This window comes from Aquarana catesbeiana, linkage group LG01 (assembly GCF_042186555.1).
Source record: "Aquarana catesbeiana isolate 2022-GZ linkage group LG01, ASM4218655v1, whole genome shotgun sequence".
In the NCBI taxonomy this organism is placed as follows: domain Eukaryota; kingdom Metazoa; phylum Chordata; class Amphibia; order Anura; family Ranidae; genus Aquarana; species Aquarana catesbeiana.
In genome coordinates, this window is record NC_133324.1 from 432204856 (window position 1) to 432232382 (window position 27527).

Below are 27527 nucleotides of genomic sequence, written 5' to 3' on the forward strand. Positions count from 1 at the left end.
TGAAGCTGTTATAGCTACAAAGGGTGGGTCAACTCAATATTGAACCCTACAGACTAATGCCCCGTACACACGGTCGGATTTTCCGATGGAAAATGTCTGATCAGAGCGTGTTGTCGGAAATTCCGACCGTGTGTGGGCTCCATCGGACATTTTCCATCGGATTTTCCGACACACAAAGTTTGAGAGCAGGAGATAAAATTTTCCGACAACAAAATCCGTTGTCGGAAATTCCGATCGTGTGTACACAAATCCGACAGACAAAGTGCCACGCATGCTCAGAATAAATAAAGAGATGAAAGCTATTGGCCACTGCCCCGTTTATAGTCCCGACGTACGTGTTTTACGTCACCGTGCTCAGAACGATCGGATTTTCCGACAACTTTGTGCGACCGTGTGTATGCAAGACAAGTTTGAGCCAACATCCGTCGGAAAAAATCCTAGGATTTTGTTGTCGGAATTTCCGAACAAAGTCCGACCGTGTGTACGCCCTATAAGACTGGGATGCCATTAAAGTTCATGTGCGTGTAAAGGCAGGCGTCCCAATACTTTTGCCAATATAGTGTAAGTAGCAATAAAACTTAAAAACATAAAAGAAAAAGTTTTGGCCTGTTTGTTTTTCTTAGTTTAACTGCTTGCCGAGCAGCCACCGTCATTATACTGCGGCAGGTTGGCTTGGCTGTGCAAATCGCTGTAGGTCTACGTTGGCCGCTTTAAGAGCAATAGGAGGCGTGCCTGCGGCGCAAAACCGGAGCCGATGAGCATGGCCGGCGGCCACAGAGAGCAAGAATGTGGATCTGTCAATGTAAACAAACAGATCCCCATTCTGACAGAGGAGAGAGAGATCTGCTGTTCCTAGTGATCAGGAACAGCGATCTCTCTCTACTCCCAGTCAGTCCACTCCTCCCCCCAGTTAGGAACACCTCCCTAGGGAACACTTAACCCCTTGGTCCCCCCTAGTGTTAACCCCTTCCCTGCCAATGCAATTTATACAGTGATCAGTGGCTATTTTTAGCTCTGATAGCTGTATAAATGTCACTGGTCCCAAAAAAGTGTCAAAAGATCTGTCTGCTGCAATGTCGCAGTCCCGCTAAAAATCGCTGATCACCTCCATTACTAGTAAAAAGAAAAAATTATAATAAAAATGCCATAAAAACTATCCCCTATTTTGTAGACGCTATAACTTCTGCGCAAACCAATCAATATACACTTATTGCAATTTTTTTACCAAAAATATGCAGAAGAATACATATTGGCCTAAACTGATAAAGAAATTAGTTTTATAATTTTTTTTTATTATTATAGCAAAAAAAATTGATTTTTGTTTCAAAATTTACGGTCTTTTTTTGTTTATAGCGCAAAAAATTAAAACCGCAGAGGTGATCAAATACCACCAAAAGAAAGCTCTATTTGTGGGGAAAAAATGAAAATAAATTTTGTTTGTGTACAATGTCGCATGACTGCACAATTGTCAGTTAAAGCGACACAGTGCCATATCACAAAAAATGGCCTGGTCATTAAGGGGGTAAATCCTTTTGGGGCTGAAGTGGTTAATGAAACGTATACTAGCATATGAACGCATTATCACACAAGCTATAGTTAAAAGATCTTTGCTTGTGCAAATAGAATTGTCTTAAAAAAGTAATCACAGTCTTTACATGAACTTCCGCAGTTTAATAATGTACCAGTAAACGCACATTTATCGCTGTAACATAACATGAAAATCGAGACAAAAAACTATGCAGTTTTACAATAGTGGGTCAAAACATGTTTTATAGGCCATTGTTTTTTACTACCAAAATAGGTCCTCAGTGTAACTCATGGGTGCTAACGGGAACATTTCGGAAACAGATTCTTTGTTTCATTTTTAGCTCTGCCATGCATAAACTACATTGGAGAGCTGATAGGCAACATGTTATTTTCTTGTTAGCACGCTTTTCATACATAAGCCTTCCATGTTCACAGAATTGCAGCTTAAAGCAGTATGAAAGTTAAAAAGCAATATTTTGCAGCTACCGAATCTTAAATGTGATGACTGCATTGGTTTTCTTTTTTAGGCTTGTTTCTTTCATTTTCACCGGTGATCTGCCCAGTAACACACTTCCTGTCTTAGGGTGTCTCCAATCTGGATGGAAGAGCAATGGAGACACCCTTGGACAGCAGCATTTTCAATCATGAGAGGGGGTAGCATTGGATTTACTCGCAGATTTAGATGAATTTGACTAACAAAGTAAAATAAACTCCAGCTAGCATGTTTTAAGCAGTTACAGAAACAGCCTTTTTTCCTTTAGCGATAAAGGTTTTACATAAATGAATTAAAAAAAACAAAAAAAAACGACTAAACTATCTAAGCACCCCTGTCAGTAAATAGTTTGTTTCAATCCTCTAACTGCCACTTTTGCCTGAACAGATGGGCATGTTAAAGGAAGCTGAACATAACAGACTTACTGGCCGGATCACCAGGTGACAATAAGGAAAAAAAAAAGTCGAAAAAAAAAAATGAATATAGCCACCACATTTGTGTTAACGTGCAAAAATGCATGTTGTGTGTCTTGTTGTGTTGCAGTGCATTTATTCCTAATGGTACTCCAATTCACCTGGTGAATATCAATATTATTTTCTCTTGGGGGGGGGGGGGGGGGGGTAAAACCATTTAAAATAACTAATGTAGCACCAAACTGAATAATTACACCAGTGCTATTAACTGGAAATGTGATAAATATAACTTGTCATGACTTGTGGCACACAACGGTGACGTTTACTTCAGACATCATATGTGAAACACAGATCAGTAGTTAATAGTACCGTAATTTAATATACACTTTCTATAGCATCTGAAATGATCCTTGGCATTAACCATGAACTATCTGTTAACGTTATGCCTACTTGTCCTAGTTTTGGTTGTTTTGGAGACCCCAGTATAAAATAAGCCTGTGTTACATACCATAAATACTGTGTATATATATATATATATATATATATATATATATATATACACACAAAATAGTACGCTTTTCTTACCTGAGGCCATCAATCCAGATAAACAGAGAGCAAAAAATGCTAAAAAATCCATGCTTTCCAGAATATATCCATCCAATTTCCACAGGCGTTCATAGAAAGAGTGCCGCTCACATACTATCAATGCTTGTTGTGGGTTTGTGTGCTGTGCTCTAACATGCAGTAGTTTTTCCCTGCTTTCCCATGGACACTGCTCTACTACTGTCTCGCTGCTGCCTAAGCACAGGGAGTTTAAGTTCCTTTTTCCTGTTTCCTTTTTAGATTAGGATGTGAAAGGCAGGATCTTTAAGGTATTTTGTACTAGAAAATCTGACAGTATGTGGAAAATATAGTCAGTAGAGTAAGGCAGGAGAAGAGATAAGAAGCTATAGCAAGCCATTAATGAGTTTTGCTAGCAGCAAATCGGTGGAAATTAAAAAAAAAAAAGGGAACTGTAAAAGACTACAATAACAACAAAAACACAAATGGCTCAGTTCTCTAGAATGACTCCGTTTTGGCATTACATCACATTTCTCTTAAAAATGTTCAGTGGGTATAGCTGGAGCATGGAAAAAACCCTCTGTTTCTCTCACTCACACTGTAATGCCCCGTACACACGGTCGGAATTTCCGACAGAAAAGTCCGATGGGGGCTTTTCATCGTATATTCCATGTGTATGCCCCATCGGACTTTTTATGTAGAAAATTCAGACGGACTTAGAGAACATGTTCTATATTTTTCCAACGGAACAAATTCCTATTGGGAAAACCGCTCGTCTATATGCTGTTCCGACGTACCAAAAATGACGCATGCTCTGGAGCAAGTACGAGACGTCGTACGTGTTGTCCCGTCGTACGTGTTGTACGTCACCATGTTCTTGACGGTGAGAATTTGGTGTGACCATGTGTATGCAAGACAGCTTGAGCAGAATTCTGTCGGAAAAACCTTCTGAGTTTTTTCCAACGGCAAAACCAGTTGTGTGTGCGCAGCATTAGAGCTCTTGGATCATGATGCACGAAAAACTAGTCACCATAGTTCTGATAAAAAAAAACAAACAACAATTTGAGATTACATGGGACCCTCAGACTTAATATTTACAATTCTGTAAACAATTTGCTGAAGCTTTTAAAGTACCATTCAAACCCAGTTTGTAAATGTTGAACACAGAACCTAATAGATGCGTTGATTGCCGCTTTAAGCATGCTGCTAGCAGGCTTTCAACAAGCTTGAAGAAGTACTGAAGCAGCTTGTTTAAAGTGGCTACCAGCACTCCCATAAGAATCAACATGTTTAACATTTACAAACTCGAGTTTTATGGTACTTTAAAAGCTTCAACAAAGCTTGCTGAAAGCTCTGCAAATGTTTTGTCAAAGCTTGGTGTTCAGACTACTCCTATACAAGCTGAAGCCTGTGTGAAACAGGCCTTACTTTGCCTTCTCTCTTTTATGTTCCTTTCTTTTTATCCATGATCTACAGTATCTCACAAAAGTGAGTACACCCCATACATTTTTGTAAATATTTTATTATATCTTTTCATGTGACAACACTGAAGAAATGACACCTTGCTACAATGTAAAGTAGTGAGTGTACAGCTTGTATAACAGTGTAAATTTGCTGTCCCCTCAAAATAACTTAATACACAGCCATTAATATCTAAACCGCTGGGGCAACAAAAGTGAGTACACCCCTAAGTGAAAATGTCCAAAGTGTCAATATTTTGTGTGGCCACCATTATTTTCCAGCACTGCCTTAACCCTCTTGAGCATGGAGTTCACCAGAGCTTCACAGGTTGCCACTGGAGTCCTGCGAGCCAGGCCTTCTTGTCCACATCAGTGCCTAACCTCACAAATGTGCTTCTGGAAGAATGGTCAAACATTCCCATAGACACACTCCTAAACCTTGTGGACAGCCTTCCCAGAAGTGTTGAAGCTGTTATAGCTGCAAAGGGTGGGTCAACTCAATATTGAACCCTACAGACTAATGCCCTGTACACACGGTCGGACATTGATCGGACATTCCGACAACAAAATTCATGGATTTTTTCTGACGGATGTTGGCTCAAACTTGTCTTGCATACACACGGTCACACAAAGTTGTCGGAAAATCCGATAGTTCTGAACGCGGTGACATAAAGCACGTACGTCGGGACTATAAACGGGGCAGTAGCCAATAGCTTTCGTCTCTTTATTTATTCTGAGCATGCGTGGCACTTTGTCTGTCGGATTTGTCTACACACGATCGGAATTTAAAGGATCGGATTTTGTTGTCGGAAAATTTTATAGCTTACTCTCAAACTTTGTGTGTCGGAAATTCCGATGGAAAAAGTCCGATGGAGCCCACACATGGTCGGAATTTCCGACAACAAGCTCCGATCGCACGTATTCCGTCGGAAAGTCCGACCCTGTGTACAGGGCATAAGACTGGGATGCCAGTAAAGTTTATGTGCGTGTAAAGGCAGACGTCCCAATACTTTTGGTAATATGTGTATAGTCTGAAGTGAGACATTACCAGTGCGGGGAACTGTATCCTTAACCCAAAGTATCATCCTCTCCATATAATATAGACCTGTAACTTTGTAACAAGTAATGTAACTACTAAACATTATCTTGATATTTTGAATACTATTTGCATAGCAGCTTTCCTACAAATAAAAATATCGAACAATGTCCATTGCACAAACATAAATATTACTTTGATGTGAAATTATTTTTTGCATTAGGGCTGAACTAAAGTAAAAACGTTGTATGTCTCTTCTCCTAAAAATCTTCATCTGTAAAATGCCAACAACAAAATGTTGGTAAGGGAATAGAGCTGGGCGTTGGGGTAACCAATGCTCAGGAGTTATAGAGAGGAAAAAAAAGATAAAGGGTGATGACAATGAAGTCACATGTAGAACATAGACCTTTCATCGATAGAAGAGGCCAAATTGGAAGATAAGTTTACCACAAGTATACCCATTATGGCAAGAGCCCCTAAGCAACTTGGGTTATACTTTAAAAAGGCATTGAACTGTTGAGAGCCTTATTTTCTCTGTTCTGAATACATATACAACTTATCACCTGCAAGAAACTAGTGGTATGATAGGCAGCGATAACCTATTTAAAAATATTTGTCAAAATCACCAGGCTCCCCCCCTCGATTTTCCTCTCTTTCTTCCTTATTTCTTTGCCGTTACCCACCTCTCCTGGGTTGGTTTCTTGACCTACTAGAGAGTGGTCTTCATGTTTCCTTCCACTACCCGTCGCACATACATGCTATCTATTATGAGGAACAATGGTTGTAAGCTGTGATAGCTTGAGATATCTATTTTTATCTCAATGTGGACGCAGCTGATGGAAAATAGTTTCAGGCCCATAGGTGCATACTCAACACGTCTCTTACTTTTGTTGTCTGGCAGAACTCAAATAAGATAGTATAGCCACCAACTGTACAATGGCTCATTGCCAATTTTTTGTTACTGCAACTTCACTGTGGGTTTCTTTCGCACGCTAAGCTGTTTTTCTATACCAATAATTACTTGCTGTTACCATGTTCTTATTTTTTGGCTGTAAAATCAATTAAAAATTTTATGAAACTAAAAAATGGCTGTTGGTTTAGATGCATGGCAATCTGGTCAAGGACCTGCAGATTAATCATTTTTCACCCCCATCAAATCATTCCCCACATCAATTACCTTTTATACCACCACCTCCTCCCTTTAGAATGTAAGCTCTACGAGCAGTGCCCTCCTGTCCCTTCTGTATTGAACTGTACTGTAATTGTGCTGTCCCCCCTCTACATTGTAAAGCACTGCGTAAACTGTTGGCACTATATAAATCGTGTATAATAATAATAAATATGATAGGCTATTTGCTTGTAAGTGGTCATACAGTAAAGATACCCAAGAGCTGAAGGGCTGGTTTTGGCAAAATGAAGACTAATCACAGAAATAGGTTCCCTTAGGATGTATATATTAAGCTTTTAGCTCGGGTTGCCTGCGCTTATTTAATAATGTTCATTTATTTGGATGATCCAACCTTTCAAAGATAATTACAGGCAGCTCCTGACTTAACAAAGGATATGAATTTAGGGCCAAGTTTATGGACAGAGTTGGGTGGGTGAATTCCACCTGCACAACTGCTTCATGTTTTAGGACAGTGTGGCGAAAGTTTGGAATCTCTTAAAGGTTTTATTGATGTGTGTGACCCCACTGCTGGGACTTCCCATAAATTTCTGTCCCTAGAGCATCCAACCAATCTTCAAGAGAGGGGTCATTTCTCTAATGAGAGGTTCTAACTCATCCCTACCTTAAAAAAAAAGTTTTGTTTGTTTTTTTTTGGGGAGAGCTACAATCACTTTGCATCCTGTGGCCATCCCTCCAAAATATTGAGTAAACTGAACAACAGAATACAGTACTACAGTATTTATGCTCCAGCATACCAAGACATTTTAGATCAATGTATGCATCCAACAAAGCCAGGCCCATAAAGGCACAATGGATGAGTTTGGTATAGAGGAATTCAAGTGGCCTACACAGAGCCCTGACTTCAATCCTATTGAACACATTTGGAACACTAATTTGCCATTTTGGGCAACCTCAGTGCCTGACTTAATAGATTCTTTTTTGGCTGAATAGGCAAGGATTCCCATAGACACATTCCAAAATATTGTGGAAAGAAAAGTGTAAGATATATATATATATATATATATACATACATATATATATACATACATATACATATACACACAGTGGGTATAAAAAAGTCTATTCACCCCTGTTAAAATGTCAGGTTTCTGTGATGTAAAAAAAATGAGACATAGATAAATAATTTCAGAACTTTTTCCACCTTTAATGTGACTTATAAACTGTACAACCCAATTGGAAAACAAACTAAAATATTTTAGGGGGGTAGTAAAAATAAAAGTTAAAAAAAGTGATTGCATTAAAGTGTGCACACCCTCTTATAACTGGGGATGTAACTGTTTCAGAATTAAGCAATCACATTCAAACCCATGTTAATTAGGAGTCAGTACACACCTGCCATCATTTAAAGTGCCTCTGATTAACCCCAAATAAAGTTCAGCTGTTCTAGTAGGTCTTTCCTGACATTTTCTTAGTCGCATCCTACAGCAAAAGCCATGGTCCGCAAAGAGCTTCCAAAGCATCAGAGGGATCTCACTGTTAAAAGATATCACTCAGGAGAAGGGGACAAAATAATTTCCAAGGCATTAGATATACCATGGAACACAGTGAAGACAATCATCATTAAGTGGAGAAAATATGGCACAAAAGTGACATTACCAAGCACTGGATGTCACCCCAAAATTGATTAAAAGATGAGAAAAACTGGTCAGGGAGGCTGCCAAGAGGCCTACAGCAACATTAAAGAAGCTGCAGGAATATCTGGCAAGTACTGGCTGTGTGGTACATGTGACAACAATCTCCCGTATTCTTCATATGTCTGGGCTATGGGGAGGGGTGACAAGATGGAAGCCTTTTCTTATGAAGAAAAACATCCAAGCCCAGCTAAATTTTGCAAAAACACATCTGTATTCTCCCAAAAGCATGTGGGAAAATGTATTATGGTCTGATGAAATCAAGGTTGAACTTTTTGGCCACAATTCCAAAAGTTATGTTTGGCGCAAAAACAACATTGCACATCACTAAAAGAACACCATACCCACCATGAAGCATAGTGGTGGCATCATCATGCTTTGGGGCTGTTTTTCTTCAGCTGGAACAGGGGCCTTAGTCAGGGTAGAGGGAATTATGAACAGTTCCAAATACCAGTCAATATTGGCACAAAACCTTCAGGCTTCTGCTAGAAAGCTGAACATGAAGCAGAGCTTCATCTTTCAGCATGACAATGACCCAAAGCATACATCCAAATCAACAAAAGAATGGCTTCACCAGAAGAAGATTAAAGTTTTGGAATGGCCCAGCCAGAGCCCAGACCTGAATCTGATTGAAAATCTGTGGGGTGATCTGAAGAGGGCTGTGCACAGGAGATGCCCTCGCAATCTGACATATTTGGAGTATTTCTGCAAAGAAGAGTGGGCAAATATTGCCAAGTTAAGATGTGCCATGCTGATAGACTCATACCAAAAAAGACTGAGTGCTGTAATAAAATCAAAAGGTGCTTCAACAAAGCACAGGAGGTCCCCTAGTTACAAACATCCGACTTACAAACGACTCCTACTTACAAACAGAGGGAGACAACAGGAAATGAGATGAAATCTACCGCTAGGAAGGGAAATTCTCTCCTGTAAGAATTATTATGGGAAAAGGGTACGTCCACTGATGCTTTATCACTGAGGCTTGTTTCCAAAACAACCCAAAATCTTCAAAATCCAATTGTCATTGGGACAGAAAGTGAGGTGAAATATTCTGAACAGGGGCACAGACAACCGAACATTACAGGGGTGTTAACCCTTCCCTATGCTATCCAAAAAGCTTAAAAATATTTTTTTTTGGCTGGAGCTACACTTAAAAAATGTACCTGTTCTGACTTACAAACAGATTCGACTTAAGAACAAACCTACAGACCGTATCTCGTTTGTAACCCGGGCACCGCCTGTATTAGTTTAAGGGCGTGCACACTTATGCAACCATATTATTATTATTATTTTTTTTTTTACTTCCCTCCACCTAAAAGATTTCATTTTATTGTTCAACTGAGTTGCAAAGTTTATAGGTCACATTAAAGGTGGAAAAAGTTCTGAAATGATTTATCTTTGTCTCTTTTTTTACATCACAGAAACCTGACATTTTAACAGGGGTGTGTGGACTTTTTATATCCACTATATAGTTCAATAAACTCAAAACTAAAGGAAACGTCATTATGTTAAAAAACAAATATGAAGTTTTAGTTTATATGAACATACGCGTGTCACAACTGTTTATTTCTCAAAACTATTAATTTAGAAAATCCCAACAAATGCTTGAAAGTACAGTATCATGCTGACCACCATAAATACTTCTGTCCATCTGGATCCTGATAATACCCAAAAGGAAAGTCACAGTAACACAGAAAGCATGCCAGAACCCATCCACCCTCATGGTTAACCTAATATCAGTTTGTATTTGGCAAATTTTTCAAAGACTTGACAGGCATGCATGTGTTACAACATCCTCAGCATTCTACTGTCTCTCCCTTTACATTAGGTTTCCCATTTCCACTTCCTCCACTCAGGAACGATCTCTGCCCTGGTCACTCCTTTTCCTGATTACACCCTGCAAAGTGATCAAACCCATTTCATACCTCACAGCATTCACACCTAGCAGGCTTCTAGTCAAATTAACTCATCCTCTCTCTTATTGCTGATACAGCACTGCTTTCCCTTAACAGTAACACTTGGAGCTATGACAATAGAACTGCCAAGCTTAAAATAGAAAGCTCTGGAGCTCCAGGCATACATATAATGTAAGTTATCTGATGGCATAATTAGGATTTCATTTAGATGAAAAACAATCCAACGGGGAGAGGGAGAAACTCACAACCCTGAAATCTTTGACTGATATAAGAAGCAGGAGGGTGGCAGTGTAAGCTAGCATCTACCTTTAGCAGAAATAAAGTTTAGGGTATATTAACCACTCCCTTAATGACCAGAGCAGTTTTTGCCAGTCGGCACTGCGTCGCCTTGACTGACAATTGCGCGGTCGTGCAACGTTGTACCCAAACAAAATTGACGTCCTTTTTTCCCACATATAGAGCTTTCTTTTGGTGGTATTTTTTTTTTTTTTTTGCGCAATAAACAAAAAAAAAGCGTCAATTTTGAAAAAAAAAAAAAGCAAAAATGTTTTACTTTTTGCTATAATAAATATCCCCAAAAAAGAAATAAAGAAAAAACTAATTTCTAGGGCTGAAACAACTAATCGATTAATCGACAACTAATCGATTATGAAATTAATCGATTACTATTTTCATAATCGATTAATCGGCCAGTAACATAATGGGGTTAAAAATAATAAAATAAGCCCTTTATAGTACAAAAAGAGCAAATAATCGCTACTGTAAATATTACTTTCACAGTTCTACAGTTAAAAAATGAACCACTTACAGTAGCGATTATTTGCTTTTTTTGTACTATAAAGGGCTCATTTTAGGTTTTTTTAACCCCGTTATGTTACTAAACGTCTTAAACCTGGTTCACATCTTTGTGTTTTTTGGTGCTTTTTGTAGAAACGCACTACAGTTCATTTAACATGGTTTTCTATGGGACACGTTCACATCTATGCTTTTTTTCAGCCGCTGTGTATTTGGAAAGGGTCAAGGACTTTTTTTTTTTTTTAACGCAAAACTGTGCTTTTTTGGTTCCATATACTTCAATGGAGAAGCTGCAGAAAAGCATGTAATGCGTTTTTGCAGCATTTTGTATTTTTTAATGTGCCCAACAACAAATTGGACAAAAAACTGTATTTCTCTTCTAATAGTGTATACAGTATATCTCTTCTTCCTGTTATTCTCAGAGTGGATTCAATATTTTGCTCCCTAACCATACAGTTGGTTGTTTATATTTACCACTGCATAGAGATATATAAGAATAAATAGCTTTTTTTTAAAAAAAACTTTACATATTAACTAAATTATACACCACACTTTTTTTTTTAAGGTTATTAACCGATTAATCGAAACAATAATCGACCAACTAATCGATTATGAAAATAATCGTTAGTTGCAGCCCTACTAATTTCTTTCTCAGTATAGGCCGATATGTATTCTTCTACATGTTTATGGCAAAAAAAAAAAATCGCAATAAGTGTATATTGATTGGTTTACGCAAAAGTTATAGTGTCTACAAAAAAGGGGATAGATTTACGGCATTTTTATCATTATTATTTTTTTTTATTAATAATGGCGGTGATCTGGGACTGTGACATTTCAGCAGACAGATCGGACACTTTTGACACTATTTTGGGACCACTGCCATTTATACAGCGATCAGAGCTAAAAATAGCCACTGATTACTATATAAATGTCACTGTCAGGGAAAGGGTTAAACACTAGGGGCGATCAATGGGTTAAACGTGTTCCCTCAGCATGTTCTAACTGTAGGGGGGATGGGCTATCACTGACATGACAGAGATCACTGCTCCCGATGACAGGGAGCAGTAGATCCCTGTCATGTCACTAGGCAGGACAGGGAATTGCCTTGTTTGCATAGGCATCTCTCCACCACGATCGCGGGCCGCCGGCCGACAGAGTCCGCGGACACCCGCCCGCTAGCTGGGGATTATGAAGGGATGTACGGGTATGCCCTTTTGCGCACCCGTTCTGCCAACGTACATTGGCGTGCGGTGGTCGGGAAGCGGTTAAAGTCTTTAACTGTGACCTAGAAGTTCTATAAAAACAACATAATTTCAATGTCCTAGTTGACTGTCATTTGTACTGAAGCTAGCCTTAAATTAAAGAAAACCTTTTATATAGAGGATGCCATTATTAATTTTGACATTTTCTGAAAAACTATTCGCTAGGCTAATATGCTGTCCCTCTGTCTTGGAGGCTTCATGCATACTGGGCATAAAAAAAATGTCTGTTCTCTTGGGAGTAAAAAACGCTCATATAGAGCATTTTTTGTACAAAGTTTAGATGAGTTTAGAAGAGTTTTACATTTTTTTTTGCCAGTGAGCTCCAATCAGAAGCGCGAACCAGAAGGGTTTTTTCCCTGCCTCTAAATGTTGAACTCAAAATATGCCTGTAAATGTCCTAATGTGCGTGGACACATAGGATAACATTGAGCTGCTTCTACAGGCAGAACAGAAAACTCCTGTAGAAGCTATGTTTTTTAAGCCAGTGTGCATAGAGCCTAATGCCGTGTACACACGGGCGGACTTTCTGGCATCAAAAGGTCCGACAGTCTTTCCGACGGACTTTCGGCGGACTTCCAACGGACTTTCGAATGAACGGACTTGCCTACACACGATCACACCAAAGTCCGACGGATTCGTACGTGATGATGTACGACCAGACTAAAATAAGGAAGTTGATAGCCAGTAGCCAATAGCTGCCCTAGTGTCGGTATTCGTTCGTCGGACTAGCATACAGACGAGCGGATTTTTCGACCAGACTCGAGTCCGTCGGAAAGATTTGAAGCATGTTCCAAATCTAAAGTCCGCCTGATTTTCGAGTGAAAAAGTCCACTGCAGGTCCGATGAAGCCCACACATGGTTGGATTGTCCGACGGATTCATTCCGTCGGAGCAGTCTAGTCGAAAAGTCCACCCATGTGTACACGGCATAATACTTTCAGAGGCACTGATCAAGAACAGGGAGGCAGAACAGGAAAGTCTGAGTAAATTCAGCAATCCTGCTATGTCTTTTATTCTGGGTTGGTAACTAGAAGTACTAAATCCAGGAGATCAGTATGACAATAAGGCACTTGTTTTTTGTATTAATCACTAAATTAGTCTACAGCAGGGATATGCAATTAGCGGACCTCCAGCTGTTGCAAAACTACAAGTCCCATCATGCCTCTGCCTCTAGGTGTCATGCTTGTGGCTGTCAGAGTCTTGCTATGCCTCATGGGACTTGTAGTTCTGCAACAGCTGTAGGTCCGCTAATTGCATATCCCTGGTTTACAGTATCAGCACAGAGAAGCTGAAAGCATATTCCTTGTTATGGTTTATGCACATGACTCTTTGTAGGCATTTTATATGCCTAGTAAAAACCTCCAAGTGATTTCCCATGCCCGGGGAGCTTCAGCTGGCATGTACAGCCTGCCACGTAATTGAATGGCTGTACACGGCTGTACTGCTGTATATGCTGATGCTTCTTTGCATTGATGTTTACCCAAGTATAGGTTTACGATGCATTTCCCGAACACAAAACTTCATTGTTCTAAAAATGTCAAACGCGCAGGTAAATACCGATGCAAAGACGCATGGCCATTTGCAAGTACAACTGTGTACTTTAATGGCAGACTGTACGTGGCAGCTGTGGCTCCCTGGGCATGAGAAAGCACAGGGAATTGTAATCCCTACAGATGTCCATGTGAATGAACCCTTAAAGCCCAGGTCCTGAATAAAAGTAGCCTCCTGTTACTAATCGCTGGGTTAGAAAAAACATGAACTATTGAAATCCCCGTTTTCACCTACCTTAACCACTTGACTTCCGGAAGGTTTTACCCCTTTCATGACCAGACCATTTTTTATATTCAGCACTATGTTTTTTTAACTGCCAATTGCTTGGTCATGCAACGCTGTACTCAAATGAAATATATATCGTTATTTCACACAAATCAAACTTTCTTTTGGTGTTTTTTGATCACCGCTGATCCAATAACATGATTATCTTTTATAAAACATATCCAATAAAATGTAATTTCTTCATTAATTTGGGCCAAAATGTATTCTGCTACATGTCTTTGGTAAAAAAAAAAAAAAAAAAAAATATATATATATATATATATATATATATCCCAATAAGTAATAGTAAAAATTCAAAAAGTGAAATTCTGCCCGCGTGCCCTGTGATTATCCTAGGGACTTGGTTGATCACAGATCGGAGTAAAGAGCCAATCACGGCCCTTTACCCCATGATCAGCTGTCAGCCAATGACAGCTGATCACATGATGTAAACAGAAGCCGGTCATAGGATTTTTTTTTTCTCGCACTGACAGCATGAGGAGAAAGGAATAAAGCCAATTACCGGCTTCTGTAAGAGGGACATCAGTCCCACACAGTGACCACCAGTGCTGCAAATTAGTGCCCACCAGTGCTGCTAACTAGTGTCCATCAGTGCCAACTACCAGTGCCCGTCAGTACTGCTAATCAGTGCCCATCGGTGCCTCATCATCAGTGCCACCTATCAGTACCGCCTATCAGTGCCACCTCTCAGTGCAGCCCATCAGTGCCACCTATCAGTGCGGCCTATCAGTGACCATCAGTGCCACCTATCAGTGCAGCCTCACCAGCGTACATCAATGAAGGAGAAAAATCACCTGTTTGGAAAATTTTATATCAAAACTATGAAAACTTTTTTTGTTTGGAAAAAAAAAATTAAAAACCCAGAGGTGATTAAATGCCACCAAAAGAAAGCTTTATTTGTGTGGGGGAAAAAAAATGTCACACGGGTACAGTGTAGCACGAGCGCGCAATTGTCATTCAAAGTGTGACAGTGCTGAAAGCTGAAAATTGGCCTGGGCAGCTATTGGTAATTTTGGCAGTGTGGTTAGGTGCCAAGTCCAGCTGGAAAATGAAATCAGCATCTCCCTGTAAAGCTGGTTAGCAGAGGGAAGCATGAAGTACTCTAGAATTTCCTGGTAGAGGGCTGCACTGACTTTTGACTTGATAAAACACAGCGGACTAACACCAGCAGATGAAATGGTTCTCTAAATAATCACTGACCTGATGATGTCTTTATTGAAGTGTTTTTTTACACACAAGAGGATACATTCATTCATGGGGATTTTTGTTATTGTTTTTGGTTACTAACATTTTACACAGTAACCACTGGACTTCTGTTGATTAGGTTTGAATGTTTAATTATGAGAACTATTTGCTTGCATTACAATGGCGTGTTAGCAATTTGTAATGAGTAATCATCTGCACAATAACATGTCATTTATTTGCAAGGGATAGTTATCTGCACGACAACACATATACATTATTTTTATTTTGGTTTGGGATGTGCAAATGTATGAGGATTACTAGGGGTAATCATCTGCGCAAAAGCATGTGCATTTTTTTTGCATTTTGGTTTGGAATGTGTAAATGTATTCGCCTTGCGAATTTTACTAGAGCACATTAGCACTTTATTAGCATGTTTTTCGTTCTGTAAAAAGTTTTAAGTACTCTTATTTTTGACACAGCACTGTTACCCCACACATATTTTACAGCCAAAATCATTGGCCGAGAGCCTGACAAAGCACAAGAGGCAGGGGTGCGCGCATGTACACCAGGAAGTTTCCCCGTGACATACGGGTATGTCCTGGGGGAAAAACAAAGTCACTGGCTATTAGTGTATGTTAAACTGCTGGTCAGTAAGTAGTTAAGTTGTGGCCATATTATTACCCAGGTTCTTCTTTCTGTTTACTTCCTGAATGGTTCCATTATCTGGGTGTCCACATCACTGCCTGCATGATGTAAACAATTTCTAATAGCCAGGAAGCTTCAGGGCTCTCATAGGAGCTAGAAGAGTTCTTACTTTGGATTGATGGGAGTGAAGGGGAGCAGGTGGTAAGGGTTAACAAGCGCTGCTTCCCCACCAGAAGAAACCAAGGGATCTGGATGGGGGAATTCAGGTGAGTATAACTGGCTCCGTCAGGTAAAGAAAACTTTACATAGGCCAGGATGAATTAGTGAGGGGTTAGAGGGATATATACAAATATATCTAATGGCAAAATATTTTTTTTTAGTTTTAAAAAGTTTCAAAAAGAGTTGGAAAGTTTTAGAACCCATCGGTCCGTGTCCACATTAGGTAGATTCATTCTCTCTATTTGTCCTGGTGACCACTGTCACTGGGACTGAAAATTTTTAAATTTTAGAGTTGTCACCAGAGTAGGAATACAGGGGAAATCTTATAGTGGGGACACTTGTACCTATGACAACTGTCTTAAATGAGATTTCCTTCAATTTGAAGAGATTTCCTCTAATTTCCAGTTGTGTCTTTAGGACAGGAAGTGAAGAAAAATTGCTCAAATGGCAAAAAAAAAAAACCTTACAAGAGTATTAGCCCTTTCCTACTCTATCCAAAATGAAAAAAAAAAAAAAACAACATTGTGGCTTTAGATATATTTTGAATAATTGAGATTACACTGTTACACCCATTCTATGTATCTACCCTAGAGCTCTTCAGCAATGAAAGAAAAGACTACGATATTTGCTTAGTATTGCTTGCAATCATTATTTGCATGGCATTTTTAAGGCAAGTAGTAAGTGCAATAATCCATTGCAACCTCTGTGTAACTGAAGTGGTTAGTGGTTACTCCCAACACTGCACTGCAATAATAAAAAGAAAATGACTGCTACTGAAAAAAAATGGAGAAAACTAATATAGCACTCAATTATAAATACAACTTTTATTTTTCAGTTTATAACACAGCAAACATTACTAAATATTGTATATGAATATATAAATATGTGTTACGCATATGAGGTTGAACTGTTACAGTTGTACTTGAATGTCAGTGACGAGATGACACTGATCACTTTGTCTATATGCTGAACTTGCTGGTGTGCAGGAAGGAAGAGCTGAATGGTTCAGTTCCTGGAGTTCTGCAGTGCATCTATGAGAACTTTATTGTACTCTGCAATCTGTTTCGTTACATTCTTCATCACTTGCCTGTAGTCACTTTCCTGACTCTTTGTAGCTATAACTGGACAGAGCAGTCAAGGAAATTCATTAACAAATACTATGTTTATACCACAAACAAATATCCACATCATTTATCCCAAAATATAATATACTCTATTACAGGTCTGCTGATTTTAATTAAAAAGCAACTTTAGGCAACAATTCGATGTGAAAATAAAAGAGTCTACAGCCAAGCTTTCATCTCTACCTTTAACAATTCACTATGGCTGCTTGTAGAGACCCCATATCAGCAACTTCAAAAAGAAGTGCAAGAATTAAAAAAAACATTTACACTCACTTGGATGGCTGCAGCATCGATCTGATGCTGCATATTCTGTGAGCCCTTCCCCCTCCTTTTTATTGTACAATTAAGAACTAAGCAATCAAAGACGCTGATCCTTCACTTCTCAGGTCAGCTAAGAGCACAAAGCGGTGACTGTCAGTTACAGCCCTGTGCTCTGCCCATCCAGCACTCGTGGAACACTGGACTGTGGAGGGGGTAGACGCAGCTAGCTCAGGCTCTTAGCAGCTCACTTGGAGGCTGAGCTAGCTGTTGATCAGGCATGTGTGCAGATCCTGACATTGTCAGGATCCCTGCAGAGCCTGGACCGGCTCTGTGACGTCAGCCGACAGTAGGCTTTAGCCCGCAGTCGGCTGAATATGACTCACAGGAGTGCAGAACTAAGTGCATTCCTGTGATCCACAAGAGAAGTATGGCTAAAATAGCTTTGGCCATACTTCTCCTTTAAAAAAACTACAAGTAAAAGCAGAGAAAGGCAAGTATTTTAAATGCTTACCTGCAGCAATTTCCACTTCCATATTTTTTTTATTGACTTGCAATGAGCCCTTAGACTTGCTAAAAAAATGTCTACCCAATTCCCTTGAGCAGCCTCTTCCTACTTGCACCTTATAGCACTTGTTTCTTTCTGGAAATGTCTATTTACTGTTTGTGCTGGCCAAGGTCCTCTGCACCTTCCTCCACCTACCTACATTACATTTTACACAGCTGCTGGGTGGTGGCGCCAAGGGGGATACTTGAGTGAGCCTGCTGGGGCTGCCAACATCACATGCAAAATGGCCGCACCCAGCTGTAGTCTTGGGGCTTTTGGATGTCTTCACAAGAGAGACTTTTACAGGTTAATAACATGTATAAAATACATTAAATGTACATAAAATCTTATTTATGGAAGGACTTTTGTTAAAATAAATGATCTGGCAACAGGGTCTCTAAGAACAGAGAGCGCAATAACTTATGACTGTCACAAAAAGTGCTGCTGTGTCTTTTACTTGTGCCTTTGTCACTGTTTGGGAGAATCACATTCACTTACTGCTCTGGCTGATTGTGTTACTGGAAAAGGAGTAAAGGGGGAAATCTCCCAAGAAGTGGGGTTTCCCATAACTTTGGAAAGATAAATACTCTTACCTTCTGTTGTGTCTCTGGGGCAGAAAGTGAGATGAAATATTTCAAACTGAGACACCATCAACAAAAACATGCAGGTGTGTTAACTTGTTTCAACTTTAACCAAAGCTTTAAAAAAGTTTTGGCTTATAAAATAGGTAGTCTTGCTGGCAATTAATATTAATTTGAAGGATACATTCTTTCATCACAAAGTTATTTTGTTCATGCTGCTGCCACTTTCTTTCCAGGTTTGTGAGCTGTGCATAAAAACAAATATTAGAAACTGAATTCAAACCATCATGATATTCGTTTTTACAAAGGTATAGGTAAAAATCTCTAGATCACATCAGAGTAAAAATCTATTTCTTGAAGTCCATTGAAGAACACAGAAAATCAGAAACAGTCATGTATCACCTACAGGAAGCTTAGGGCACCGGGGAATAAAAAAGCAATACTCCTTTGCCCAGCATACCTCTGTTTTGTACAAAAAAAGAAAAAAAAAAAAAGCAGTACCAAAGCAGTAGCAAGCAAAAAACATAAAAAAGGGACATGTGTCCCTCATTAGGGCTCAAGAAATAGATTTTACCGTAAGTACAAAGATACTTTTTTCTTTCTTGTCCATTGAGGGGTAGAGGAATTCAGATGGGACATCTTAAAGCAGTCCAACTGAGGGGTAGGCAAGGGTCGCTGACAGATGCAAGAAGAAACTAGAAAGTTACTGCAACTTAGATCTATGCCCACATTTGAACCAGATGAGCTTAAGCTCCCTCCCAATCAGGGGAAGCTGGCAGCGATCAAGGAAAGGCCACTGAGGATCAGCAGAGGCTCCAGCTGCAGGATTAGTGAGCCTGAATCAAACAAAAACAACATAACTACTTGAAAAAAAAAAAAAAAAAAGAATAGTCCAACAACTTGATGTAGTTAACAAAAGAACACTGGGACAAGTCCCCAAGGGAACAGGTCCCGAGAGGGATTTTTTTTTGGACAAAAGAAGTCCACAAAAGACGACCATAATACTAAAATCAATTAGCGCAACCACAATATACACACACATATCCTGTGCTGAAATATCTGAAATAATAACAATTCTGCCAGCTGACACTAATTAAGTGAAATCACAACACTTATCAATACCATAAATAAATAGAAAACAGTGCAACGCAAAAAAAATAAATCTTGTGTACTAAATATCAACACCAAAGTATCAACAAAAGTGCTACACACGTCTAGTACAATTATAATGTGCAACAAATATGATAGTCCGCAAATAGTGTAAATGAAAGTCCAATCAGTATATGCAATCACCACTGTGATCCAAATAATAGAAGTGCTCCGTGTTCCACCACCACACTAACTGGCTGCTGACCTCAAAACCATGACCTCTGCATTACCAGATGGTCCAAGTAAATGGTGTTCCCCTAAAGCAGGCATGTCCAAAGTCTGGCCCATGTTCTGGTTTAATGTGGCCCCACTGGCAATTTGGATATATATCTTTTGTGGCCCCCAACGAATCGAAAGAAAGAAATGGCTGCACATCCAGAACTTCTGATTGCCTTTTATTTTGTTTCACAAAGATAACACCAGAGACACCAAACTGTGGTCATGTAGACGCGTTTCAAACATACACCTTGTGCTTAATTATTACAATGATGGAGACAACTGATAGATCTTAAATAGACCGCCACAATAGCTACAGGTGTTCTGGGGGCGGTGATAATCAGTGATGAGAACACAGCTCAATCAATCACCAAACCTCAGCCCCAAAGAGCATGCGGCTAGAAACTTGGGTAAAAGCTCACACTGAAGGTCCATGTTCCCATGCATACCAAAAAATCTTGCATACTCATAGGAACATGGACCAACAGTCACATGTAAACATTTATAAATAATACCATAAACCAATAAAAACATTTGAAAAAGGAAAAAAATCTTCATGTGCCCCCATACATGTACACAAGGGACGTGCATATGAAATCATTTGCTAATCCATACTGGACCAATGAAAAATCCACAACGAAATGCATGTGTGTCCACATATGTAAGCATGCATATATACATCAAAGGAAGCTGCCTCCATTATAGGATCCATAAAAAAAGCACCATATCCCAGGATAAATGCAGACACAGTGCGACACCCGACTATTGGATCCATACATATGTGACATGCATTTACCAAGATAAATCCAGATACAATGCATCTACATAAAAACACCTGCAATAGGAAATGGTGAGGACTACTCTGAGATGCACATAGAAAAATAATAATAATAATTTTATATATATATATATATATATATATATATATATATATAAAGTGTAATAGTATATATATGTGCCAGCCCGAAAGTAGAACCCAACCAAAGCATGGAGTCCGCTATAAAGTTGGCAAACCAAAGTAAAGCGGATCCTAAACAGCCCAACAACCATCCGACAGAGTCCATACATAAGCCAATAGCGATCGCATGATAGCACAATAACCACGCTGTGTTGAGTATGACAGGGTCAATGTATATCTCACATGGGGGTCATAAAGATAGAAGATACTTGGCACAATAAAAAGCTGGCAAGGCGAATAATGGAATATGGGGACATATATTGAAAAATATATAACAAATCAAGTAAATAAATAAACAAAAAAGACTGTCGTTCTCGATGTATGGAGAGAAGTATAAATAAATCACTCACAAAAATGACTAACATCCCACTCAAAGTTGAGCCCGAGTGGGATTCGAGTCTGGAGGTGAAAAATCCAGAAAACTTCCCTCCGACAAAGGGACCCCCTCATCTTGATACTTTGACCTTTTCAATAACCCTAACCCGCATAGCTGTTTTGTCCCCATGGTGACACCTGCTGAAATGTTTGGCCACATTAGTGGACAAATCCTTGTCCACACTGTAAATGTGTTCCTAGAACCGATCTCTCAGCCGTCTTGTAGTCCTTCCCACATATTGCATGTTAAAAATCGCACATGTGATTAAATAAACTATGTTGCTAGTATTGCAGTTGATAAAGGACCCAATGTTGTATATTTTGTGGTTGAAGAGCTGAAGGTGTTACCACCCTGGATGTGACTACAGCAGTTGCATCCTGCTGCACCACATCTGTAGTTACCCTTACAATATAACCAAGTAACCGATCCGGGAGCTTTGGTGTGAAAAAAGCTAGGTGACAGCGAACACCCCAGAGAGGGGGCTCTATGTGAGACAAAATGTGAGATTAAAGATCTGTTTAATCACATTAAATTCACTGCTGAAGGGGGTGGACAGTGTTAGTTGATTACTTATTTTGTTCCTACTGTATATCCTCTGAGGGGTCACTCTACTTATACGTTCAGATCTCCTTTTATGTCTGGCTATAGTGAGTGCTCTGTCGAGCATCTACCTGGGATACCCTCGCTGCAAAAACCTCCCATATAGAGACCTTGCCTCCTTTTCGAATTAGTCGTTGTCACTGCAAATGCACCTCACATGTAAAAATTGGCCAACAGGGATGCCCCTGATAGTGTGTCTTGGGTGCCCAGACTGGGCAAGTAAGAGAGAGTTGCCTGAGAACGGTTTCCTGTAGAGGGTAGAACATACCTTGCCATCAATGCCTGTCAGACTGACATCTAAAAAACACATGGACCTGTTGTCAGCAGCGCCAGTGAATGACAGATTAAGATCATTATCATTAAGGTATGCAAGCATAGATGACATGAGATCCACTCCCCCACATACAACCAGCAAGAGGTCATCAATGAATAGGTAAACGACAATCTTGGCTCTATAGGGATTTCCACCTCCAAAGATGCAGGACCGCTCCCACGAACCCATGTAAAGGTTGACTAACGAGGGCAAACATGTTGTGCCCATAGCTGCCCCGCACCACTGGAGGTATAAATCCCCATCAAAAACAAAGAAATTATGTGACAGAAGATATTCCAGCACGTCAGCACTGAGAGATCGGTTCCAGGAACACATTTACAGAGTGGACAAGGATTTGTCCACTAATGTGGCCAAACATTTTAGCAGGTGTCACCATGAGGACAAAACAACTATGCGGGTTCAGGTTGTAGAAAAGGTCAAGGTATCAAGATGAGGGGGTGATGCATTCCGGTCCCGGAGGGAAGTTTTCTGGATTTTTCACCTCCAGACTCGAATCCCACTCGGGCTCAACTTTGAGTGGGATGTTAGTAATTTTTGTGAGTGATTTATTCATACTTCTCTCCATAAATCGAGACCGACAGTCTGTTTGGTTTATTTAATTATTTATTTGATTTGTTATATATTTTTCAATATATGTCCCCATATTCCATTATTCGCCTTGCCAGCTTTTTATTGTGCCAAGTACCTTCTATCGTTATGACCCCCATGTGAGATATACATTGACCGCCTCATACAGAACACAGCGTGGTTATTGTGCTATCGCTATTGGCTTATGTATGGACTCTGTCGGATGGTTGTTGGGCTGTTTAGGGTCCGCTTTACTTTGGCTTGCCAACTTTATAGCGGACTCCAGACTCCATGCTTTAGTTGGGTTCTGCTTTCAAGATGGCACATCACACATATATATATATATATATATATATATATATATACTATTACATGTTTTTTTATATATTATATATATATATATATATATATATATATATATATATATATTGCAGGTGTTTTTATGTAGATGCATTGTATTTGGATTCATCTTGGTAAATGTCACATGTGTATCGATCCAACAGTCGGGTGTCGCACATGTATACACGTCTATATGGGATGATTGGTTTATTGTCATATATGTGCATATGTGTCTATCATTATTTTTCATTAAGTCGATTGTTTTTCACGTTTTATGTATGTATATTTATTTTTTGTTTTTATTGGTTTAAGGTATTATTTATAAATGTTTACATGTGAGTGTTGGTCCATGTTCCTATGTGTAAGATTTTTTGTTATGCATGGAAACATGGACCTTCAGTTTGAGCTTTTACCCAAGTTTCTAGCCGCCATCATTGTGAAAAAAAAGTTTCTAGCCGCATGCTCTTTGGGGCTGAGGTTTGGTGATTGATCGAGCTGTGTTCTCATCACTGATTATTACTGTCCCCAGAATACCTGTAGCTATTGGGGCGGTCTATTTAAGATCTATCGGTTGTCTCAGTCATTGTAGTGATTAAGCACAAGATGTATGTGTGAAACGCGTCTACGTGACCACAGTTTGGTATCTCTGGTGTTATCTTTGTTAAATAAAATAAAAGGCAATCGGAAGTTCTGGATGTGCAGCCATTTCTTTCTTCTTTCCAAACAATATTTTGTGGTGGACTCTATGTATATATATGATCACTCCATATAGGGCGGCACAGTGGTGTAGTGGATAGCACTTTCACCTAGCAGTAAGAAGGGTTGCTGGTTCGAATCCCAACCACAACACTACCTGCCTGGAGTTTGCATGTTCTCCCTGTGCCTGCGTGGGTTTCCTCCGGGTACTCCAGTTTCCTCCCACACTCCAAAGACATGCTAGTAGGTTAATTGGTTCCTGTCTAAATTTTCCCTAGTATGTATGAATGTGTGTTAGGGACCTTAGATTGTAAGCTCCTTGAGGGTAGGGACTGATGTGAATGTACAATGTATATGTAAAGCGCTGCGTAAATTGATGGCGCTATATAAGTACCTGAAATAAATTAAAAAAAAAAAAGAAATATATGTTTACCATAGGACTGTTTCACCTTTGGAACTTTCTCACCTGTGTTTCTAATCATTATATACATGTTCTGTTTTATATTCATTATATTTGAGATTGATTTTTATCACAAAGTTTTTATTATTTACACACAATACTTGATATATTGTATTGTTCAATGTTTATTGTTTTATACTTTTAGGGCTACATTTTTCACCGATCTTTTGCATTGAATTTTTGTCACATTCTTATATATAGCAGCTGTTCATTCTTCTTCACTAATTGAGTTAGCGCAGTAATATCCCCTATCCACATTTTACATACAGGAGAATCTCCTATTTACTCAGCGGCTTCTGTAATAGGAAGTCCCGTCTCCTGGGCTGGCTTTGGACGACTATTCTATCTATCATAGGAGGCGGGACTTTGTATTAAAGAGGCCGCTGAGTAAACAGGAGATTCTTCTGTATGTAATCTGTTGGCGCTTGTCCCGCCCCCTTCCCTGTCCTCTCTGAGGCTGCAGATGGGCATCGATCAGGCTTCACTGATGGTAATGGTGAGGCTGCATTTAGAGGCTGCATTCATGGCAATGGTGAAGCTGCATTCATGGCAATGGTGAGGTTGCATTCATGGCAATGGTGAGGCTGCGGTCGGGCACTGACCCTTATTTTGCTTCACAGTTCTGTATTTAAAATTTAAGTTTTTTCCTGAAACGTCCATCTTAAAGTGAAGGTGCGTGTTATACCCTGATAAATACGGTGTATCCAAATAACGCGCCCAAGCTCATCCTTAGACTCTTCACCACACACAGCCTCAAAGGCAAGATAATTCTTGTTGGACTGTGTATTAGTTAATTTGCATTTAATTTTAAAGCTTCAAAGAATGTCAGGCAAAATGGTCGGCCCTCACGCATGTTCACTTCATCAAGTTTGGACCCCCCTGCCCTAAAGGTTATTAGCTCTGACAGAGTCTTGGCAGATCCTCACTTTTCTTTTCCCATAAGAAGGGTGCACAGGTCCTCAGGCACTCAGGAATACCCAATGTATATAGGAAGAAAAGGGAAGCACACAAGATCTAATTCTCTCAGTTTAAAAAGTTTAATAAATAAAAGAATATTGCACTTACAAAATAGAGCACTGCCGCCGGTGATAGCTCAAATGCACGTATCAAACACATATCCTGACTCTCGGCTCAATGGTAAGATGGCCGTGGGATGACGCGACACCCAATGCTCCCTCTATATGCATTACGTCCAAAGCAAGGAGCTTCTTCAGTAGGAGTCCCTTTTCTTACCATATACATCGTTTGTTCCTGAGTGCCTGAGGACCTGTGTACCCTTCCTATGGGAAAAGAGAAGTGAGAATCTGCCAAGAATCTGTCAGAGCTATTATAGTGTTCCTGAGGGGAACACTGCTTACTTTGACCTTCTGGTAAGGCCAGGGGTCATGGCATCGAGGTGAGTGGCTAGTTTGTATGGTGATGAAACTTCTATTATTTGAATCACAGTGGTGATTGCATATACTGATTGGACTTTAATTTACACTATTTGTGGACTATCATATTTGTTGCACATTAGATTTATATTAGATGTATATAGCAATTTTTGTTGATACTTTGGTGTTGATATTTAGTACAAGAGACTTATTTTTGTTTCCTTATGTGTGACTTATTTTGTTTCCTTATTCTCACTAACGACGACCAGCTAGTTTACATGTAAAAAGCCTAAGCCTTACATTTTATCCCTTAGGATACAGGGAATGAAAATTATATGATAAGAGGAAGGTTGCCTGGCCAGGATACAGAGAAAATCATCACAGCATGATATCCCATAAGGATAGCCAAAGTAGCCCCTGAGTCGGACAGAGAATTCAAGGGGAACCAACATAAATGTCAACCTGAATATGAAAGGGAATAGGGTGCGCAAGAGGTAACCCACAAATGAAGGTATACCACAATAAATATAAATAAAGGTAAAAAAAAAATGGTAAATGAAGGTAAACCACAACCCCAGACTTGTGCATGTGAACTAATTAGCAAGAGGATAAGCAAAATCCATCCCCTTTCAACACTTAGAGGCATCTCTGGGTCCTGGCAGAGGAAGCCAACAGGACCTGCCTAACTTTGATGCAGAACATTGTTCTAAGAACCATCTGACCTGTCCCAGTCAAGCAAAGTATCCGCAGCTAAGAACATTGATTCGATTAGGGACAGAGCCAAGAAAGGGATCTGAAGGAATTTTCTTCAAGAGACTTCGGATAAGCCATGGAAGGAGGACCTCTCTCTAGGTGATCAGATCCCATGAAAGCTTCTTGATGTACCCTATCCCCAAAAGGAGCATCTGCGGCAGGATCCCAGGGTGTTCTGTCTGCTGACAACCCAGGAGAGGACAGGACCAGCCAGCAATGGTTTCTTCCTGCCCATAGGACATGAGAAGCTTAAAGGTGCACAAACATCTCCCTCCGTAGTGGATACTACCAGTTGGGGAGAGTCAATGCAGCATAAGAAAATGACCACTTTTCCTGTCTCAAGGAGAACTCCAAAATCTTTCTGGAGGTAAAGGTTCTACAACACCTAAATGATGTCCACCAGAGTCTAGGTTTGAAAGCGGACTTACAGCGAATTCCCCTGCCAAAGTGAGAACCACCTGGGTGTTCATCTGAGTGCTCTATAATGGGGATGCCAGGAAAAAAGCACTAAGGTGGACATAAGGTCCAGACTTTTCAAGAAATAGCAGGTGCCTCTGAAGGACATTGAAGGGTCAGGTCTTTGTTAGGAAAGGGAGCTGTAGGAACTGAACCCATCAGTCCTTGTAGGTCAGAGGTCCCTCTGGACAGGACGAATGCGGAGGAGTACCAAGTGCCATGAGTATCCTAGGATATAGAATTCTCCCAGGAAAGGAAATGTAAGTTCATTTGTGCCTTTTCAAGTCTTCCTACTTGAAGAGGAACAAATGGTCCAAGAGTGCAGGAAACTCAGAAAGACCTGGGAAGATGCACTGCCGTGTGCAGTAGCACAACAAAAAAGATGACAAGCAGCTGAAAGAAATACTCAGCCTGTTGGTTTGATAGTGACCTCGGATACCAAATGCTGGCAAAGAAAACTACCAGATGATCCCCTTGGATGTACAAACAGCTCCCAATTGCAGAAGTGTGGGCAGAGTCATGTAGAAGGCTTATAAGAGGTTGTAGCTGACCTCTGGTTTCCAGCCCTATGGG

General features: G+C 39.8%; 2 protein-coding genes across 2 annotated transcripts in view; both read right to left on the reverse strand.

Moving 5' to 3' along the window:
- Positions 1–3252, reverse strand: part of TEK (TEK receptor tyrosine kinase) — a 151819-nt gene extending 148567 nt beyond the window's left edge. The window contains exon 1 of the mRNA XM_073635905.1: positions 3019–3252. Coding sequence (XP_073492006.1) covers positions 3019–3070 — 52 coding nt within the window. The 5' untranslated portion in view covers positions 3071–3252. The remainder of the gene's footprint in view (positions 1–3018) is intronic.
- A 13714-nt stretch (positions 3253–16966) lies between these two features.
- IFT74 (intraflagellar transport 74) overlaps positions 16967–27527 on the reverse strand; it is a 188517-nt gene continuing 177956 nt past the window's right edge. Inside the window, exons 19-20 of the mRNA XM_073635941.1 lie at positions 18862–18922; positions 16967–17288 (exon numbers count right to left, since the gene is read on the reverse strand). Coding sequence (XP_073492042.1) covers positions 17173–17288; positions 18862–18922 — 177 coding nt within the window. The 3' untranslated portion in view covers positions 16967–17172. The remainder of the gene's footprint in view (positions 17289–18861; positions 18923–27527) is intronic.